The sequence below is a fragment of the Sander lucioperca genome, chromosome 23, assembly GCF_008315115.2.
Source record: "Sander lucioperca isolate FBNREF2018 chromosome 23, SLUC_FBN_1.2, whole genome shotgun sequence".
Lineage (NCBI taxonomy): Eukaryota > Metazoa > Chordata > Actinopteri > Perciformes > Percidae > Sander > Sander lucioperca.
This window is the reverse complement of record NC_050195.1, coordinates 4,860,875-4,883,159: the sequence shown is the minus strand read 5'-3', so window position 1 is coordinate 4,883,159 and position 22,285 is coordinate 4,860,875. Positions and strand designations below refer to the sequence as shown.

Below are 22,285 nucleotides of genomic sequence, written 5' to 3'. Positions count from 1 at the left end.
GCAGTCATCATGATTCGGTGTAACAACTGCCAGTGTCATTCATATACTGATCAGTATTCACGACGTGCTTTGCATTGACTATTTATGGTTAAAAATGGGCGTGTACAGGGTAGTATAAGAGGCTGATCCACGTACGCACACTTGTAGGTAATCTCTGATTTATAAAGGGAACATTGCTTACAGGTGTGCTAACACACGGTTTCATAAATCAGACTTTTTTTTGGCGTACGTACACTTATAGTAAGGATCCTATGCACAGTTTTATAAATGAGACCCCAACTCTTTAATTAGTTCTCTTACTGTACAGCTCTAAAAAACACGACTATCCTCACATGGACACCAATCATTTTTTTGTGCTGATCTGAAAATGTATCCAATCCATGACTCAAAACCGTGATCTGAACCGTGAGTTTTGTGATCTGTTGCACCCCTAAGAAATTATATTGCAAGCCATTATCTCATTGTTTCATTATTTAAATGTATGGTATAGTTATACAGGAAATGAATTGCTCCAAATATAGGCAGTTTAAAACATGACAACCGTATTGTCAATTTCGGCAACCAAAAGCTGATGCCTGGTTGCTAAGCTGGCAACCAGGCATCAGCTGGCAACCACTTTAAAAAGTTAGTGTTGAGCCCTGGTGTGTGTGTGTGTGTGACTGAATTTTCTTGTGATGCTGTATGTCTGTAATTTGTTCTCAGGTCTTTCTTGATATCCTGATGGGATTTCCCCTGATAAATATGAGCCTTATGTCTGCAGTTTAGTGTCACCATAGTCTCTTTTAGCCAGACCTTTCTCCACAACGCTGCGGAGGAAGGTCTGGCTAGTCTACACAGCATTACATGATAGGAGACAAACGTGCTCTGGTTTTCTCAGCTTTGTTCCATTAAGTTTACGCACCATAATAACGTTTAAACGAATCCGCGGAATACTCCGGAAGTGACGTGGTATGTCCCGCTCAGCGGATAAGAAGATAAAAAATACATAATATTCATAATATTGATGTTTTTGTCTAACGTTGTATTTGAGGATTTAAACAATAAAGATAACATTAATAATAAAATACAGTTTCATGTATTTGTCTCATGTACTGTTTGCCGGCAGGCGGCTGGCGGGTGGCCGCAATCTGAAATGGAATGAAGCCCATTCACGGCCGACAGCAGAAACACAGGAGCTGAACAAGTCCTCCCACCCACCCCGTTAGAACTACAAGTGCACAAGCTTTGTAACAGCTTCTGTGGCGTCTCTTATGGGAGTTGTAATTTTAAAGTATATTGGTATATTTCTCATAATTAGCAGTTGGCAGTGTATAATTTTGGATACACGCTGGGGTTTTTCTTTGGGATGGGGAACGCACTGGTGTCATCACATTTTAAAAATCAAATCATTAAATAGGTGAAAATTATTACCATTTTTGACAGTGCTTACAGTGGGTAAACTTTGAAAACCATATCTACATGATAGCTAAGGTCCAGAGCTTTCTAGAACAGCTGGTCTTATGTGTGTAGCACCTTCTGTTGCTAAATGACTGATAAATGAATGCCTTCAAACATTTACTGGGTTCAAAGTTCAGAGGTCAATATTTCAAAGCAGGAGTAATGTATCCTCTTCAGACTGACATATGTTACTGTTGAGGTTGAGACCTTTCCAACGATGTGTTTGCTGTAGTCCTACGACAACGTTTTAATTTTTACTACATCATGGAGACCACTTTGCAGGTGATACTTTATTGTCCCCAGAGGGATATCTGCCTTGAGTTCAAATGCTTCACACATAACACTTGACATATTCTTTTATCATACAGCTGACATATACTTACAATAAAAAACAACATAAACAAAGTGTTATGTAGTCAGACTGAAGCACATCACACAGCAACAATCTATTGCTCATCTTTCACAAACAGTGACAAGAGCAACACACAACCATATGCATCATATCATGAAGCTATTGCACAACACCTGCAGCCTCAAGCAACATTATTTAAACGTCCCATGGCATGAAAATTTCACTTTATGAGGTTTTTTAACATTAATATGCATTCCCCCAGCCTGCCTATGGTCCCCCAGTGGCTAGAAATGGCGATAGGTGTAAACCGAGCCCTGGGTATCCTGCTCTGTCTTTGAGAAAATGAAAGCTCAGATGGGCCAATCTGGAATCTTCCCTTTATGACATCTTAAGGGGAAAGGTTACCTCCCCTTTCTCTGATTTGCCCACCCAGAGAATTTGGCCCACCCATGAGAGCGAGACATCATGGCTTTCAAACGAGCAAAGTGGCAGTTGGTCAAGGCCACACCCCCACCCTCCACCTTGCCCCCCCCTCTCTCCTCTTCAATAGCTACAGACACAGAAATGGCACATCCTAAGGAAAGCTCATTCTGGGACTGGCTCTAGTGGCTGTAATTCTGCTCCAAGGCTGAATTTCGGGAAAGAGACTTCAGATACAGTATTAGGGGACCACTAAGGTCTATATAAAAGAGACTTCAGATACAGTATTAGGGGACCACTAAGGTCTATATAAAAGAGACTTCAGATACAGTATTAGGGGACCACTAAGGTCTATATAAAAGAGACTTCAGATACAGTATTAGGGGACCACTAAGGTCTATATAAAAGCATCCAAAAAGCACCATGTCATGGGACCTTTAAAGTTTTAATTGAGGTAGGTCCAAATAGGCCTATAGTTTAGAAATGTTAAGTTTACCCATATCTTCTGCCAGAGGATAAGAGCTCATCTGGCATGGAGAATAAAGATAGATCAGACCATATTATCTGTGCTTGTCTGGAGAGACTGGTTTCTATTCCTCTTCACAACCTTCATGATAGTCATATTAAAATGCTCTGTAATGCAGCCTTGTATAACATAAACCCTCTGATTCACCGTGAGTGTCTGATCTAAATGATAACACACAATTTGAACCTGGCCCTTCCAGCCAAAGGTGTTGTCCATATAAACACCAAGGTGCCTATAGGAGCAGAGCTGATTGATTGGTTCATCATTTATGACCTCTGATACCCTCTGATCCATGTCACGACCCTTTCCTCAGCTTGTGAAATGGTTGCATGAGATGTGTGAGTTTGGGGTAGAAGTGTGCCCAAAATGTCAAAACACATGTTGTATATGTACACATACCCATACAAAGCTATATACATCTTACTCTGTGAACAAAAACCTTGGCAACAATCTGATTATCTTTTTAATTTCCTGAAAATGCTTCCTAAAATTAGTCCCTTCTTCATTTTGAAAAGGTAGTCTCAGTAAAGGCTACAAAGGTTAGGATGGCTACAAGCTGTAACCACGGTGATTGATATGAGGATCATCTTCTGAATATAATAATTAATATGTTAAGGCCTACCATAAATTGATATTTCAAAAAAGTCATTTATTTAAAACAACTAATAATGCAGTGTGATTTTAAATCAAACTAATTCTAATAACTTTTTTTTTTTTCCCTTTAGTCTTTGCTATTAATATTCATCAACTGCAAAATTAGAAAATTGTGTTTTTAAATAACTATGCTTGGAAAATAAAATGAAAAATGTTTCTCTTTGTATTTAGTTTATTGTTTTTGACAACAGTACAAGTCAAAACAAATGCAAATTAGTCAAACAAGCCATTAGGCTGTATTTCTAAACACTCAACTGTAGGTTTTTTATATAGTATATATAAAGCAAATCAAAGTGCTTAACACTATTTTTTCATTATTGGTATTTTATTGTGCAAATTCTCACATACAACATGCAACATTCTTTCACAGACGAGGAGCGGTAATTACTACGTCACTTCCACGGATGTTTTTAAACGTTATTGCGGTGCATAAACTTACTGGAACAAAGCTGAGCAACGTGTTGCTGGTGACAAAAACACTGAGTATATATATATATATATATATATATATATATATATATATATATATATATATTTATATATGTATATTGAAGCGATACTGGCGTTAAAGACCCGCTGATCGCTGACCGATTCTGTGAATGAATGCTCGCATTGCATTGGGGGATATCAGCTTTGAATGCGTCTAGCTCGGATCATATCATAATGTTCTGTATTACAGCCTAGTGTAATATTTCACTGGTAATAAGACCGAAATAATATTATTAAAATAAAGAAATGAATACCATGATAACATCTAAATAAATGTCGATAGATCTAGCATTATAGTTTTAAAAATATAAATAAACAAAAAAGCAACCCAGCTTCCCTGGCCGAAATAGACAGAAATAATAACATTAAAAGAAATACATATAAACCATGATAATATCTCGTGATTAATGTTGATTAAAACAGCGGTTATTGGGCTAAAAATACCAATAACAAAACTGTCACAGAGGGCATGTTTTTTCTTTCGTCGATATCCGACGGTGAGGGATTAACATGAATGTCTATCTGACGAACCCCCCTGTCGAAAAATAATGCAATGGGTACCCCTATTTCGTTGAAACTTAACGCCAGGGGTCCTTGACCATGCATCATACATTTGACAAGTAGGAATTTGACTGTGTTGTTTTATCTCATATTCATAAAGTGAACGGGAAGGGTGAAATTCGAGCACTGACCTGTTCAACCAGCTGTTACTACAACATATATACAAGTAATGACAAACAATATTCAAGTTCTTCAATCAATAAACCTATTGACTTGTTACAACTACAACAAAGGCAAAAGCAAGCAAACGTGGTGTGTATGTTTGTGTGTGTGTGAGCAGACTGATCTCATGAAGTGACGTATGTATGACACGCCAATTCGTATGCCATTATTGGCGTGTTATCAAGACGCATACTCGCTTTTTAGCATGCTTATCAACGCCATTGGTCTCCATTGACTTACATTACCTTGCGATTGCGTGTGAATTGACGCCATAGTGAGTAGTATGAAAGGGCGAAAATCTGCGTAGGGAGGTTGGTCGGGGGGGTGGATGGGTAAAACACAGGACTTTCACCAGGAGACCGGGGATCGTGTCCCGCGCTTCCTAAACTCAACCGTCGCTTTCTTCTCACGATAACACGTTCTTCTCGCTATAACACGGCAAGTGGAGTGTACATTTATGCCCGCTGTATACAGCGTAGACATACACACGGATAGCTCAAAATGCGTACAGATAACACGCCACTTGGCTCAAGAAAGTCGCCGTGTATGTTTACGCGAAGTCATGATGTCATGTTGGTGTGAGAGAGAGAAAGAGGGACATCTTGAAAATGCATTGAACTTTTTTTAATGCTGCACGATTAATCTAATCACAGTCATGATGTCACTCTGTGTGAATAACTAACCTCATAAACTGTGATTTAAGTAAACTAAAAGGTGTTCTGTGTGCGTCTCACTCAGTGTCCACTACAGTCTCCACGTTGTAACAGCCTTCACTTTACCGACAGTAGAAACAACAGAAGAAGCCACTGGGTCTTAAGAAGCTTGGTGATTTTAGGATTTCACGAAGAAGTTGTACAAAGTATATTTTGTAACTTAATCAATAGTTCTTTTATTATATGGCATTATATATTTGTCTCATTTCTGAGCGAGTAATTGTATGTTTTGAGCACAGAGAAATATATTTTGCAAGCACATTACATTGCATTTTGAACAGAAATGAACACTCGCAAACAATAATTTCGTTTGAGCAAACAAAAACCTATTCCGTGCTCAATAAATGTATTTGCATGTCTTTCTCTGCGCACAGGTAAATGCTGCTGTGCTCCGGTCATGTCTCCCTTGCTCTCAACCTCTTCACTCTAGACACGCTCGCTCTAATTTTCACAGCAATATAAGTGTGCCACAAAACCAACCAATCGGAGAATCAAAGGTCAATTCTGTTTGGCTGTTCGTCTCTAATTAGATTGCAAGTAGCAGGAAATAAAAATCTAGGAGGAACAGTCTTTTTCAGTTAACACCTGTTGGTCAGGATACTGGTACAGCAAATACTGAAATACAGTGGAGCTGTTCGAGTAACGTTACTGGATTAAAACACATTTAGGTCAGTATTTTGTATTACTGACTCATATCACAGAAATTTCTTAATATTTGTGTGTACTATAATGCCGTTGTTTTCTTTGACTCATATCTCCTTGTGTGACTAACGTTAGTTTGACTCATCCTTCACAAGCAATCTAGCTAACTAAGCACACAGCAGCCGAAATGTCCTCTGAACAGGCCTCGCAGCACTGTAGCTAAGGTCTCGCAATGCGAGACTGAACAACAGTAGGCCTTTGACACTATAGTCACATGTAAGTAGTTTTTAATACTTTGGTTACATTACCGTGTTTTATTAACCTGAATTATGTTGCTATTTTAGCTTGCGAAGGAGCTATCCGTTGCTAACGCTAATTTATCTTAAAAAGCAGAAACGTTAGCTAACTACTGCCAAGAGAAGGTTTCACTGGAGACCATGAGAGGTGTTGTACAGTGACCAGACGTCCCAGTTTTACCGGGACAGTCCCGATTCTGAGTTGTGTGTCCCGAGTCCCGACAAAAGCCTCTCGGGACGCTAAAATTTCCCAGTTTACACCAACCACTATGAAATTGTCCCGGTTGTCAGTGATTACATAGCCGACGTGGTCTTATTATAGCCCGATCATTAACTAAACCAATGTAGAAAGACTAATAAAGCATCCAGCATATGATTTTAACAGTGTGTGTGTGTGTGTGTGTGTGTGTGTGTGTGTGTGTGTGTGTGTGTGTGTGTGTGTGTCAGTCATTCATAGAGGTCTGCGTCTGCATAATCTGTGCAGCCAGCGTTACAATGTATATTTGTAAACATTGTGGCAATGCCTCTTCTTATCTGTCTCGTTTTAACCAGTCCCTCCAGGTCCGCTGGACGAGCGCTGGGTGGAAATGTTCGTGCATTCCAAAAGCAGGGAGATTCTGTTAAAAAATGTAGGTCTCCTTTGTCAGTTCGCCATGTCTCTGCCGGGCACACATGCTCCCGTTGAGTGGATCTTTTCGCTTATGAACAACACATGGACTGACGAGAGGAACCGGATGACCATTCCCACCTTAAGGCCGCTACTCATCACACGGGCCAGTTTTACTGACACCTGTGCACAATTTCACACTAGGCTTTGAGCCAACAAATTGATTCTTGAGCAAATTCACTCCTCTAACAAATATACAGAATGAATGTTTCCAATAGGGAAGCTATGTGCTCTATCAAATGAGATTACATTTGTGTGTGTGTGTGTGTTGTTGGTTAGAATAACACTGGTAACACTTTACGGTAAGGGTACATGAATCATCAAGAATTGACATGTTCATAGTCATTCGTGACCTCATACATGAACAACACAACTAAAGCATTAGGTACATGGGCACATCATTATGAATTATTAAGCATGATCATAATTAATTATTTTTCTGCAAAAGAATGTGGTCATCACTGTGCAAATTCTGATTTGAACACAACTTGTGCATAATTATGTACCCACCTTACCTAATGCTTTAATTGATGTGTTGTTCATGCATGACGTCATGAATGAGAGGCTATGAACTCATCTTAATTCCTGATGATTCATAAGATATAAAGGAATGAAGTAATGCACAAATCATGAATTAATTCATGCATGAATCCATAATTCATGTCTCATACTGTGTTACCATAACTTTAGTTCAAGCATGTGGCAGCAGAGCCAAATAATTTGTTTAGTGCCATGCAATGAAAAATACCTTTTCACAAAGTTTATCACAAGTTCAGTGGGTGCATTTTCCAAAAGAATGCTTTCATTCTGAAAAATAATGTGGGTCCCACACGAAACTCACTCAATGTCTTTTAATATTATTACTTAGATATGTAGGCTACATACCAAGAAAATTCATGAATATTAATTGAGATACCCCATTATGTTGTGAGCAGTAGGCCTATGTGTGCTGTTGGCAAAATTGTGTATAATCTGTCTGTGTCTATGTCTGACCTGGGCAGGCACATATTCACGTTAAAAAGCGTGTGCGTGCAAAGTGTCCTGGTTTAAGTTCCAGGAAATCTGGTCACCCTAGTGTTGTAAGACTCATCAAGTGTTGTCATGTGTTTGCACTGTGCATATTAACGTTAGTATATCCTTATTTATTTTTTAAATGTATTTAAAATGAAACCATATCTTGGCAGTAACGTTAGTTAGCTAATGCTTTTTGACATAAATTAGCTAACGTTAGCATTAGCAACAGATAGCTAATTTGCAAGCCAATAAAATATAGCTAGCCTTGGCAAACAGAATTAAGGTTAATAAAACACGATAACTATGTAACCAGTATTACAAACTTCTTACAAGTGGCTGTATTGTGACATTTTAGGTGTGTTCGGATGACATGTTGGATGCATAGACTTTATCCATGCTGGGCTAACGTTACTTTTTATTACTTGTGAAGGATGACGTTAGTCACACACGGAGATATGTTAATGTAATTCAAACAACACAACGGTATTGTGATTAACACAACTATTAAGGCATGTCTGTAATATATCGGTCGGTCAATAATATAAAATATTTTAAATCAGTGCTTTCCAACCTTTCTGGTCTGAGGTCACCACAGCCCTGTCATATTAACTCACAAATCCGCCCTATCAATTCCCAATGTGTTCACACTATTTATCATATTAAAGTGAATATTGTTACATTTTCATGCAATTAAACTGTAAACATTTAGGTTGGTATGGTCAGAATTTCTACTAGCTAGGCCTACTACTTGAAATGTGGCTTAATGTTTCAACAGTCATCTATTACTTTTAGCTAATCATTTGAACTATTAAGTCAGTAGGCCTACTTTTAGCTATTTATTTCTACCCTTAATTACTTCACTATATGTTTAAACATCTGTGTTGAGCTGTTTTAGCTGGTATATTGTTTTAAATAAATCATAAATTATTATTTTGAGTAGTTAAGCTGCTCCACAATCTTTCCAAGTACCCCCCCCAACAGCAGAAATGCCCCTTGCTGGGGAATCACTGCAGGTGTTGTGTCAAAGACTGTTTTCCTGTAGATATCCTTTTTTATAGACTATGTTTTTATGTTTTTATATTCTATATATTTCTTTTTTAAGGAAACCAACAGGTTTTCTGGTTTTCTTTTGCAATCAAAGTATTGTAAATCAAAATATGACTTTTTCTAAAAATTGTGCGACCCTATTTCTTTTAATTTCTGTTATTATAAATGCGTTTCACATGTAAAAACAATTTTTAAAATTGATTTAATTTTGCAGCACATTGAAAAATAAATCTTAAAGTTTTCTGACAAACACTGATCCAGTTGAAGTCCAGACTACATCTGGAGACAAAAATGTACAGACTGACAAACTGAAAACAAAGAGTTGTTGTGATTTGTACTCAGACAAACACAGAAAACAAGTGAACTGATTGAAATTTAAAACTTCTGTTATGGATATAAGTTTAATAGGTTTACACTGTACAAGAATAAAATAGATGAACTGACCTCAGAATCTCCAGTCTACAGTTTGGACTCTCCAATCCAGCACACAGCTGCTTCACTCCTGAATCCTTCAGGTTCTCGTTGTCATTCAGGTCCAGCTCTCTCAGATGGGAGGGGTTGGACTTCAGAGCTGAGGCCAGAGAAGCACAGCTGATCTCTGACAAACCGCAGCCCTCCAATCTGAATGAAGATCAGATGTGTTGATGTTTTAAATGTGTATGTGTAGCTCCACATTACTACGTCTTAATCAATGATCTTTCCCCTAAAATAAGTATTGTTTAAAATTAGTTGTTAGTTAAACAAAGGTACTTTTGTGACTTTAATTTCATCCCTCTGACTTTTAATACCTAAACGGTGTAATTTAGGTTAGAATTAAAGAAAATTGACAAATTGAAATAAACAATTAAGACTTTATATAATACAAAATAAACTAACTAAAGACAGAAACATGGACAGCACTTCTGCTGCTCTCATTTCAAACCACAGACTGAGGCTATCCTCATCACCACTGTCATCTTCATCACCACACAGCTGACTGACTGAGAGCTCTGCTTCATCCTCAGTCATCTTTAGAACTGATCAGATGTGCACTGAGCAAAGAGAGATGCAGGTTCTCTTCATCTGAAATGTAATCTATTACCTCCCCGTGCAAACATGTCTGCAGTGCATCATTTATGATCCTGTTTACTGTCAGAACACAAAGTGACATCATTTCCTGACAGGAAGCATCAGACACATGTTGGGGTATCACCTGTTGTTGGTGACAGATCAGACTAAAGAGACTTCAAACATCTGCATTTGGAAACATCAATCACTCTCTGTTCTCCTTTAACGTGTGTGTGTGTTTGTGTTTGCAGACTGATCTCATGAAGTGGGGTATGTATCACACGCCAATTCATATGCCATTATTGGCGTGTTATCAAGACGCGTACTCGCTTTTTAGCGTGTTTATCAACGCTGTTTGGCCTCCATTGACTTATATTATCTTGCAATTGCGTGTGAATTGACGCCGTAGCGAGTAGTATGAAAGGGCAATCATCTGTCTAGGGAGGTTGGTCGTGGCGGTGGATAGGTCAAACAACAGGACTTTCACCCAGGAGACCAGGGATCGTGTCCCGCGTGTCATGTTTCCTAAACTCAACCGTCGCTTTCTTCTCGCGATAACACATTCTTCTCGCGATAACACGTTCTTCTCGCGATAACACGTTCTTCTCGCGATTACAAGTGGCAAGTGGCGATAACACGGCAATTGGAGTGTATGTTTAAGCCCGCTGTATACAGCGTAGACATACATGCGGATAACTCAAAATGCAGATAACAACAGAAGAAGCCACTGGGTCCTAAGAAGCTTGGTTTTTTTCAGACTTTACCAAAAGGTTTTGCAAAGTATATTTTGTAACCTAAACATTAGTTCTTTTACTACCCCCATCCTTAATGTGGCATATAAAATGTATTTTTTAATGGGAATTTTTCGTATTTGTTTTTCTATTTTTCATTTGTGCTGTTGAGCAAACCAAACCAAACTTTCTCCTCTATCATGTAAAACATCTGTGAAAAAAATATTTAACTGTAGTAAACATGTCCCTTGTTTTTAATCAATTCCTTTACCTTCTCTGTCTTTCTTCATTCTTTATTTTCTCTACTCATTTAATTGTTCATTTCTTCCTTTTTTATAGACTATGTTTTTATGTTTTTATATTATATATTATGTTGAACTTTTTTAAGGAACCCAACATGTTGAGGGTTTTCTGGGTTTCTTTTGCATGCCATTTTTTATTTACTGTTTGGTGCATTTATTTTTGCAATCATAATATTGTAAATCACAATATGACTTCTTCTACAAATTGTGCAGCCCTATTCCTTTTATTTTTTTTTATTATAAATGCCTTTCAGATGTAAAAAGTATTTAAAATTTTGATTTAATTTTGCAGCACATTGAAGAATAAATCTTATAGTTTTCTGACAAACACTGATCCAGTTTGAGTCCAGACTACATCTGGAGACGAAATGCTCAGACTGACAAACTGAAAACAAAGATTTGTTGTGATTTGTACTCAGACAAACACAGAAAACAAGTGAACTGATAAAAATGTAAAACTTCTGAAATGGATTTAATTTTGATAGATTTACACTGTACAAGAATAAAATAGATGAACTGACCTCAGAATCTCCAGTCTACAGTTTGGACTCTCCAATCCAGCACACAGCTGCTTCACTCCTGAATCCTTCAGGTTCTCGTTGAAGCCCAGGTCCAGCTCTCTCAGATGGGAGGGGTTGGACTTCAGAGCTGAGGCCAGAGGAGCACAGCTGATCTCTGACAAACTGCAGCGCCACAATCTGAATGAAGATCAGATGAAGTAGATAAAAATCCATTCATAATCCAATTAGTGTGTTGATGTTTTAAATTCAATTCAATTCAATTTTATTTAAGGTATCAAATCATAACAAGAGTTATCTCAAGACACTTTACAGATAGAGTTGGTCTAGACCACACTATGATTTACAAAGACAAATTCCAGTAATTCCCCCAAGAGCAAGCATTTTGTGCAACAGTGGCGAGGAAAACTAACTTTAAGGGAGAAACCTCTGGTGGTGAGGGAAAACTTCCTATTAGGGAGAAACCTCGGACAGACCCAGACTCTTGGTAGGCGGTGTCTGATGGCGCGGGTTGGGGGTGTGATGAACAGTGGCAATAATAGTCACAATAAAGACAATGGAACTATGACTAGAAATAGTAGTTGTGGTAGTTCATAGCGTAGCAGGGCACTGCAGGACGTAGCAGGGCACTGCAGAGCATAGCAGGGGATAGCCATAGACAGTAAAAGAAATGGACAATGTGACGCCGTAGATTTCAACGGAGACCAGTGAAGTCTATTAGAAGCATTTTTCCGGTGATGGCTGAGCGTTACTGAGCAGCCTCCAACTGAGCTTGAAGACGTAGATGTGACGTGAGCAACCTGTCTGAAAGTTGGAAGTCTTCTGGTAGCTGTGCCAAGAGAAATCTCAATCATTCCCAATCTAGCAGAGACGGAGAGCGTAGGTATATGTTAGGATAGGATAACATAGGCACAGGCTAATTATTGCTAACTAAAATGCTAGTTAACATTAGTAATTAAACTTAAACAGTTAATGTAAGTCTAAACTGCCTGCAAGCTTCTACTGTACTGTACGGTAATTCCTCTAATATGCGACAGTAAGTCGCGTGGTTATGACACAATCGTTAGCCTATTTTTACTAAAACGTCTGCTACGGAGCCATAACGTGAGGTACAAGGTAATGGAGCCTTTTATACATCGTCGTGTTTCTTTAGAAATAAACAATGGACTAATAAAGTCTTTAAATGCTTCAGATGTAAAGTTATTCGCTGTCAAAGTGATGCCAAAATGAATGGCAGAATAATCAATGATAGTAATCAGTAGTAATCAGAGTAATCAATGATCGTTTCCCTAAAATGAGTAGAGAGACTTTGTCATTGTGTTGTTATGGATCATCATAATATCAGCCCTCTTATTCTGTCACATTTCTTCTTTCACCGGCCCTTTCATTACCATTCTCTACCTGTTCACCAGATTCATCTGAATTTAATATGATTTTGTGGGTTTTGATTTGCAATTCTTCTCACATTAAACACCTCCGACTGGGGGATCCCGAGGCGTTCCCAGGCCAGGTTGGAGATATAATCCCTCCACCTAGTCCTGGGTCTTCCCCGAGGCCTCCTCCCAGCTGGACGTGCCTGGAACACCTCCCTAGGGAGGCGCCCAGGGGGCATCCTTACCAGATGCCCGAACCACCTCAACTGGCTCCTTTCGACGCGAAGGACCAGCGGCTCCACTCTGAGCTCCTCACGGATGACTGAGCTTCTCACCCTATCTCTAAGGGAGACGCCAGCCACCCTCCTGAGGAAACCCATTTCGGCCGCTAGTACCCTGGATCTTGTTCTTTCGGTCATGACCCAGCCTTCATGACCATAGGTGAGGGTAGGAACGAAAACTGACCGGTAGATTGAGAGCTTTGCCTTCTGGCTCAGCTCTCTTTTCGTCACAACGGTGCGATAAATTGAATGTAATACCGCACCCGCTGCGCCGATTCTCCGACCAATCCCGCTCCATTGTCCCCTCACTCACGAACAAGACCCCAAGGTACTTGAACTCCTTCACTTGGGGTAAGGACTCATTCCCTACCTGGAGTAGGCACTCCATCGGTTTCCTGCTGAGAACCATGGCCTCAGATGTAGAGGTGCTGATCCTCATCCCAGCCGCTTCACACTCGGCTGCGAACCGATCCAGTGAGTGCTGAAGGTCACAGGCCGATGATGCCATCAGGATCACATCATCTACAAAAAGCAGCGATGAGATCCCCAGCCCACCGAACTGCAACCCCTCTCCACCGCGACTACGCCTCGATATCCTGTCCATGAATACTACAAACAGGATTGGACAAAGCGCAGCCCTGGCGGAGGCCAACTCTCACCTGAAACGAGTCCGACTTATTGCCGAGAACCTGGACACAGCTCTCGCTTTGGTCGAACAAAGATTGGATGGCCCTGAGAAGGGACCCCCTCACCTCATACTCCTGCAGCACCTCCCACAGTATCTCCCGGGGGACCCGGTCATATGCCTTCTCCAGATCCACAAAGCACATGTAGACCGGTTGGGCATACTCCCAGGCTCCACCCAGGATCCTTGCGAGAGTAAAGATCTGGTCCGTTGTTCCACGACCAGGATGGAATCTGCATTGTTCCTCTTCAATCTGAGGTTCGACTATCGACCGAACGTCCCTTTCCAGCACCTTGGAGTAGACTTTACCAGGGAGGCTGAGAAGTGTGATACCCCTATAATTGGCACACACCCTCTGGTCCCCCTTCTTGAAAAGGGGAACCACCACCCCGGTCTGCCACTCCTTAGGCACCTTCCCAGACACACGCAATGTTGAATAGACATAATAAAAGTTATAATCATTGTAACATAATCCAAAAACATAATCTCATGACCTTTGACAGTTTTGTGTTTCTTGCTGATGTTAGTCTAATCTATAAAGTAATCAATGATCTGGCCGGTCCACCATTAAATGAGTTTGTGTCACTGCGTTAAGGCACTGGGAGGAGAACTAGGACAGGTTGTGGTTTTTGTTGTTTGTTGTTGTAGTGGGCGAGTTTTAATACTGTGAAATCTGATTGTTGTCTTTTACTACAGTGTTAGATTTCCCTTTTGACAGAGATGTTATTATTTGTTTGAAAATTAGCTTATAGCTAATTCTGGTACTGCTAAGGCGCTTTATATTGTCCCTATCAAATAAATAAATAAAATAAATAAATTAACTGTAACTGATGTTAAATAGCTGTTTTACAGAAACACAAATATCACCAAAACTAGTGCGGAAAAATATAAAAATCCTCTTCTTGAGTGTGACTAAGTAGTCTCATTCATGATATATAATGTAAATGTATGTGAAGTGTGTATCTTTACTCTAATACTGATGGATTCAGCTTTACATTGATTTATTGTGTTGATAATCACATCTGGACTTACTGAGCCTTTCTGCAGTTCCTCACAGCTGGAATCAGTCTCAGTCGTCCCTCCCGTGATGTGTTGTACTGACTCAGGTCCAACTCATCCAGAACCTCCTCTGACATCTGCAGCATGTAGGCCAGAGCTGAGCAGTGGATCTCAGAGAGTTTTGTCTTTGATCTGTTCTCTGACTTGAGGAACTCTTGGATATCCTGATGGACTGAGTGGTCGTTCATCTCCGTCAGACAGTGGAAGATGTTGATGCTTCTGTCAGGAGACATTTTGGTCTTCTTCTCCTTCAGGTTGTTGATGGCTTTCTGGATGATTTCTGGACTGTTGTCTGTCTGACCCAGCAGGCCTCCTAAGAGTCTCTGGTTGGACTCCAGAGAGAGGCCATGAAGGAAGCGGACAAACAGGTCCAGGTGGCCATTTTTACTCTCAAGAGATTTCTCCATGGCTCTCTTCAAGAAGACATCCAGAGATGGGTAATTGTTATTATTGCCATCTTTCAGGTCACTGTTGTCACAGTCCCAGCCTTTCCCCAGGAAGTCCTTGAGTACCTCAGTGTTCCTGTTGGTGTAACAGTGGAACATGTAGACTGCAGCCAGAAACTCCTGAACGCTCAGATGAACGAAGCAGTAGACTGTTTTCTGGAAGATCACACTCTCTCTTTTGAAGATCTCTCTACAAACTCCTGAGAAAAGCGAGGCCTCTGTGACATCCAGACCACAGCGCTCCAGGTCTTCTTGGTAGAACATGATGTTTCCTTTCTCCAGCTGTTCAAACGCCAGCCTCCCCAGCTTCAGAAGAACTTCCCTGTCAGCCTCCGTCAGCTCCTGTGGACTCGTCTCATGTCCCTCAGCATACTTCTGCTTCTTCCTCTTTGTCTGAACCAGCAGGAAGTGTGAGTACATGTCAGTCAGGGTCTTGGGCAGCTCTCCTCTCTGGTCTGTAGTCAACATGTGGTCCAGAACTGTAGCAGTGATCCAGCAGAAGACTGGGATCAGACACATGATGTGGAGGCTCCTGGATGTCTTGATGTGGGAGATGATTCTGCTGGACAGCTCTTCATCACTGACTCTCTTCCTGAAGTACTCCTCCTTCTGGTCGTCAGTGAAGCCTCGTACTTCTGTTACCCTGTCAACATACGCAGGAGGGATCTGATTGGCTGCTGCAGGTCGGGAAGTTATCCAGACGAGAGCCGAGGGAAGCAGCTTCCCCTGGATGAGGTTTGTCAACAGCTCGTTGACTGATGACTTCTGTGTGACATCAGAAACAACCTTCCTCTTGTTGAAATCCAGTGAAAGTCTGCTTTCATCCATGCCGTCAAAGATGAAGAGAACTTTAGAGCCAGCGAGCTGCTCTGCTGTGACCTCCTGTAATGTTGGATGGAAAACAGGGAGCAGCTCCAGAAGACTGTACTGCTCATCTTTGATCAAGTTCAGCTCCCTGAAGGAAAGAGGAAACACCAGATCCACATCTTGGTTTTCCAAACCCTCGGCCCAGTCCAGACAGAACTTCTGCACTGAGAAGGTTTTTCCAACGCCAGCGACGCCGATCATCAGAACGACTCTGATGTGTTTCTGTTGGTCAGGTAAGGCTTTAAAGATGTCTCTGCAGTTGATTGGAGTTTCATGGAGGGTCTCCATCTTGGAAGCTGTCTCGAGCTGCCTCACCTCATGTTGGGTATTAACTTCTTCACTCAGTCCATCTGTGATGTAGAGCGCAGTGTAGATAGTGTTGAGGGGGGTTCCACTTCCTGTTTGATCAGCTCCTTCAGTCACACGTTCATATGTCCCCTTCACACTGATCTTATGTTTATGTTTAACAACGTACACTGTAAGGAAAGGACAAAAAAAAAAAAGTTTATTTATTAATAATGTTAGTTTTCAGTCTCCAAACAACAATTATAACAATAAAAAGGAATGAAAACGGAGGACACAAGAAGAATCCTGTTTTCAGACATGAAGACATCATCAGACGGTCCAGGGCCCCTCTCTTTAGCCTGCCTCTCTTAGTTATGCTATTATATCTCTAGACTGCTGTCGGAAGTTCCTTCCTTCCAAGGACACAATGAGCTGCTCCCTCTTCTCTCTTTTCACTTGTCTCCTTTTGTGTGCATCTTAATCCCAGAAATGCCTGTTACTAACCTAGCTCTGAGGAGTTTTCTCCCCGGAGTCCCTATGTTTCTTCTTCACCCAGAACATCGCCTTGGAATTGGGTGGCACCAACACCGGGGTCTTGGGTGCAGCTGACGCTATGGACTTACTACACCCTGCTACGCTCTGCGATTCCCCGCAGTGTCCCACTGCGTCCTGCTGCGTCCAACCGCGTCCACCCAGGCTGCTGTGCCACACCACACCCCGTAACGCCCTGCTGTACCCTACTATGACATGAACTACTACGACTACCATTGTGGTCACTGTTTCACTATCTTTATTATGACTATTATTGCCACCATTCACCACACCCCCAACTGGTGCCGTCAGACACCGCCTACCAAGAGTCTGGGTCTGTCCGAGGTTTCTTCCTAACAAAAAAGGGAGTTTTTCCTCGCCACTGTCGCTATAGCTACTGCTAATGCTTGCTCTTGAGGCAACCACTGTAATAGTTGGGGCTTCTTAAACTACAGAGTGTGGTCTAGACCTACTCTATCTGTAAAGTGTCTCGAGATAACTCTTGTTATGATTTGATACTATAAATAAAATTGAATTGAATTGAACAGACAGATGGACAGTCTTACTTGTTCTGTATCTTTCTCCACACTGGGGACAGCAGGAGTCTCCTGATGAAGCAGACTGGTCCCAGTATGAGGTGATGCACTGTCTGCAGAACCAGTGTCCACAGCTGGTAGAGACTGGATCCTTCAGGACGTCCTGACACAACACACAGCATGACGGCTGCTCCTCCTCACAAACATCACTCCTCTTCCTCTTTCTGTCGAAACATTTATATAAAACTAGTACAGAGCCCGTTGAAAATGTGCCTGTTTGGAATGGGCGATTGCTTGGCCTGTGGTATTGCTGCTTGTAGAATTCTTCAAAACCAAATTGTACCCCAAAATTACTTACAGAAAGACCCCAAACCACTTACTCCACTGTAGCCTATAGCCTACTACTGACTTACAGTGTAGGCTACGTCTACATCAGAGGAAGACATTGTAGGCCTACCTACTACTGTATTTACCTGACAGAGAACGGGGCAGATTCAGAATGTAATCACAAACTATCACAATGACAATGTGGAGTAATCAGACATTGGCGTCATGGACTCATGGCAGTGTGCTACCCATCTATCTGCGTTCATCAACCACCAGAACCGGACTGTTTGTGTGTGTGTGTGTGTGTGTGTGTGTGTGTGTCTGTCTGCTGTGTGTGTGTGTGTGTGTGTGTGTGTGTGTGTGTGTGTGTGTGTGTGTGTGTGTGTGTGTGAGAGAGAGAGAGAGAGAGAGAGAGAGAGAGATACTTTGCACATTTTTGTGGGTCTGAGGTGTATTTCACATTTTAGCTGCCAAAGCTCTGCTGCTTTCTTCGACCCTCTCTGTCTCTGGTCCTGCGCTGAGCTCAGTCAGTGTGCAGGGTGAGAGGGGGAGTGGCCTGCGGCTAGAGCGGCAAAAGCCAATGTGTGCTTCTTTTACGATGATATATTTTGCATTTCTAATCCAAACAACGTCAAACTTGGCACTGCACTTACTCGTGCCCGTAGCAAGACACCTGTCAAGTTTGAAATCCATCGGGAGAGACACGGTGTCGTATGAGGGGTCCAAGCCCGAGGCGGTACTACTAACAGATTTACCTGACAGAGAACGTTGCAGATTCAGAATGTAATCACAAAATATCACAATGAAAATGTGGAGTAATCAGACATTAGCGTCATGGTGCTGCCCACCTGACCCGTTATGAGAGCTAATCAGCACATATCTGCGTTCATCAACCACCAGACCGTGCATGTGTGCAGAGAGAGAGAGTGAGAGAGAGAGAGAGAGAGAGAGAGAGAGACGGTGTTGTCTCATGTTGATACAATGTTTAACGTATTTAACATTTCAGTAGAGGTGTTCATTTCCATACAGGTTTAGTGGCTTGACGGTTAACGGTGAAGTAGGGGATTTTATTTGAAAATTGCCCATTTTTGTGGGTCTGAGGTGTATGCCACATTTTAGCTGCCAAAGCTCCGCTGCTCTCTGTCTCTGGTCCTCAGGGTGAGAGGGGGAGTGGCCAGCGGCTAGAGCGGCAAAAGCCAATGTGTGCTTCTTTTACCTATATATTTAACGATATCTTTTGCATTTCTAATCCAAACAACGTCAAAATGGGCACTGCACTTACTCGTGGCAAGACACCTGTCAAGTTTGAAATCCATCGGACTAACGGTTTGAGAGATATGCGCTTAAAACTCACACAAAGTCACACACACACAGACAGACAGACAGACAGACGTTCCTGCAATTTATAGATGATTTGTTTTAATATCAAAACTGTCTCAAAGTTCAGAGAACAGTAGAAGTGCCGTTACAGTTCTATTTGAATTCAGTCTGTAATGAAAATGTTCATTTTATCTAAACTCTCCTGCTCTCATAAACACTAATAACTGCTTTTCCTCTCCGACTGTCTTATTAAACATTTAGTGATCTGTCTGTAGTTTGTTTATTAAACAAAAAATTTAAATTAGCTCCTTCACAGTAAAAGTCCTCCCTTAAAGAGAGCTGATTATGTCCTTTTCTGTTTCCCAGTCACTTTGAGCAGCTTAGCTTGAGTCCGTTAGGTTTGAACTGAGGTTAGAAGTAGTCTGAATATTGAGGTACACCAGCAGTCTCAGACACACAGCATGTAACAGAGGAGTCTCAGGTTATGTCTCTTTCTATTGTCAACTATCAAATGAAGATATGAATGTAATTCAAATATTCTACAAAACAGAAGTGGACCAAATCTACATTTGACCATTTTCTGCCCTTTTTATTATCTGCAGCTAACTTTTAATCAGTACTGCCCACGGATGTTTTTTCTTAACCTTCAGGAACAGTATATGGAGACAATTCATAGGACTTAATTATACAAACACAAACCAACAGATAAATCAAAACAAACATAATATTGGCAGAGGAAACTGGAAATTGTTGCCGCTGCTGCTTCAGCGTTTTATGAAAAGTCTTTAAGTCATTTTTACACGACTCTGCAGAGCTGTCTGCTCTACTGAGCTTGCAGTCATCCGCTCCTTCCCCTTTAAAGATTATTTATTTGGGTTTTTTCCGCCTTTAATTGATAGGACAGCTAGGTGAGAAAGGGGAGAGAGAGGGGGTAAGACATGCAGGAAATCGTCACAGGTCGGACTCAAACCATGGATCTCTGCGCGGCGGCATAAACCTCTAAGTATATGTGTGCCTTCTCTACCCACTGAGCTAACCAGGCCACTCGATCCCTCCCCAGGACGTCATCGCTTGTGAAGTCATGGTAACCAAATAAACAACAGTGTAAGTCTCATAGTGACAGACAGCGAAGAAAGCCATAGCGTTATGGCCACTGAATTTGCAGACTTTTAGCGTGTTTTTCCACGCCGTTTGGCGTCCATTGACCTACGTTATCTTGCTATTGCATAGCCATTGCGAGTAGTATGAAAGGACTAAAGTCCGCATAAGGAGGTTGGTTAGGGTGGAGGATGGGTAAAACACATGACTTTCACCCAGGAGATCGGGGATTGCGTCCAGCGTGTGGCGCTTGTCAATTGCTGTTTTTCTTTCTTTTTAATAAAGCCTTCCCCAATGTTCTTTTCCTAACCCCAACCGTTTACTGTTTTCCAAAGCGTGTGACGTTGTTCTCGCGATAGCACGGCATACGGATAACATGCAATGAGTTAGTATCAGTTCTCTTACTTTGTGTCTGAGGGTCCAGGTTCTTTACTGAAGGTTGGATGTTCCGGCATCGACCAGTCACTCTTCATAGACTGACAGCCAGATACTACAGACTCTGCTCCGTCCTCCTCTTCCTCCAAATCACTCATCTTCTGATCTGAAGTCAGTCTGAGAGGTAAAACAGGAAAACTAACTGGGAGCTCACAACACAAGAATCAAACAACAAACAACTTTCAACAAGAGACACACACACACACACACACACACACACACACACACACACACACCACACACACACACACACACAGAGGGAATGAGTGAATGACATCACTCCCGAGTTGAATGCGTTCCATTTACAACTGATTTTATCATTGTGGGGTTATTAGCTCTAGCCAGATTAACCATCGTTAGCAATACCATTTTATAACGCATTAAGCTGTTTTTGTGCACACAAACAGCTTAACAACATGTCCACAGGTAAAAGATGGACAGGACTGCGTGTATTACTGATTTATCCATCCATCCATCCATCTTCGTCCGCTTATCCGGGGTCGGGTAGCGGGGGCTGCAGCTCCAGCAGGGAACCCCAAACTTCCCTTTCCTGAGCCACATTAACCAGCTCGGACTGGGGGATCCCGAGGCGTTCTCAGGCCAGTTTGGAGATATAATCCCTCCACCTAGTCCAGGGTCTTCCCCGAGGCCTCCTCCCAGCTGGACGTGCCTCCACCTAGTCCTGGGTCTTCCTCGAGGCCTCCTCCCAGCTGGACGTGCCTGGAACACCTCCCTAGGGAGGCGCCCAGGGGGCATCCTTACCAGATGCCCGAACCACCTCAACTGGCTCCTTTCGACGCGAAGGACCAGCGGCTCTACTCTGAGCTCCTCATGGATGACTGAGCTTCTCACCCTATCTCTAAGGGAGACACCAGCCACCCTCCGGAGGAAACCCATTTCGGCCGCTCGTACCCTGGATCTTGTTCTTTCGGTCATGACCCAGCCTTCATGACCATAGGTGAGGGTAGGAACAAATATTGACCGGTAGATCGAGAGCTTTGCCTTCTGGCTCAGCTCTCTTTTCGTCACAACGGTGCGATAAATTGAATGTAATCCCGCCCCTGCTGCGCCGATTCTCCGACCAATCTCCCGCTCCATTGTCCCCTCACTCGTGAACAATACCCCAAGGTATTTGAACTCCTTCACTTGGGGTAAGGACTCATTCCCTACCTGGAGTAAGAACCCTGCCGAGAACCCGGACGCAGCTCTCACTTTAGTCATACAGAGATTGGATGGCCGTGAGAATCGACCCCTCACCCAATAGTCCCGCAGCACCTCCCACAGTATCTCCTGGGGGACTCGGTCATACACCTTCTCCAGATCTACAAAGCACACCCGCTGCTTTGCCTCTTTCACGGCAGGGGCTGCAGCCCTTTGGGCACTTTGGTACCCTGCAACTGCCTTCTGAGTCCTCTGGGATAATATATCCCGGAAAGACTCCTTCGGTCAGACGGCTTCCCTGAC

The 22,285-nt window shown here is 42.0% G+C and overlaps 1 protein-coding gene and 1 long non-coding RNA gene across 3 annotated transcripts in view; one reads left to right on the top strand and one right to left on the bottom strand.

Annotated features, from left to right (window-relative positions):
* The window catches only part of LOC116057839 (protein NLRC3-like), a 556,293-nt gene that overhangs the window by 415,171 nt on the left and 118,837 nt on the right, over positions 1 to 22,285 (bottom strand). For both annotated transcript variants that reach the window (XM_035998137.1, XM_035998138.1), the window contains exons 5-7: positions 20,792 to 20,938; positions 17,672 to 17,865; positions 14,950 to 16,765 (exon numbers count right to left, since the gene is read on the bottom strand). In XM_035998137.1, coding sequence (XP_035854030.1) covers positions 14,950 to 16,765; positions 17,672 to 17,865; positions 20,792 to 20,938 — 2,157 coding nt within the window. The remainder of the gene's footprint in view (positions 1 to 14,949; positions 16,766 to 17,671; positions 17,866 to 20,791; positions 20,939 to 22,285) is intronic.
* Positions 1 to 22,285, top strand: part of LOC116061929 — a 137,686-nt gene that overhangs the window by 111,979 nt on the left and 3,422 nt on the right. The gene's annotated exons all lie outside the window — the stretch shown is intronic.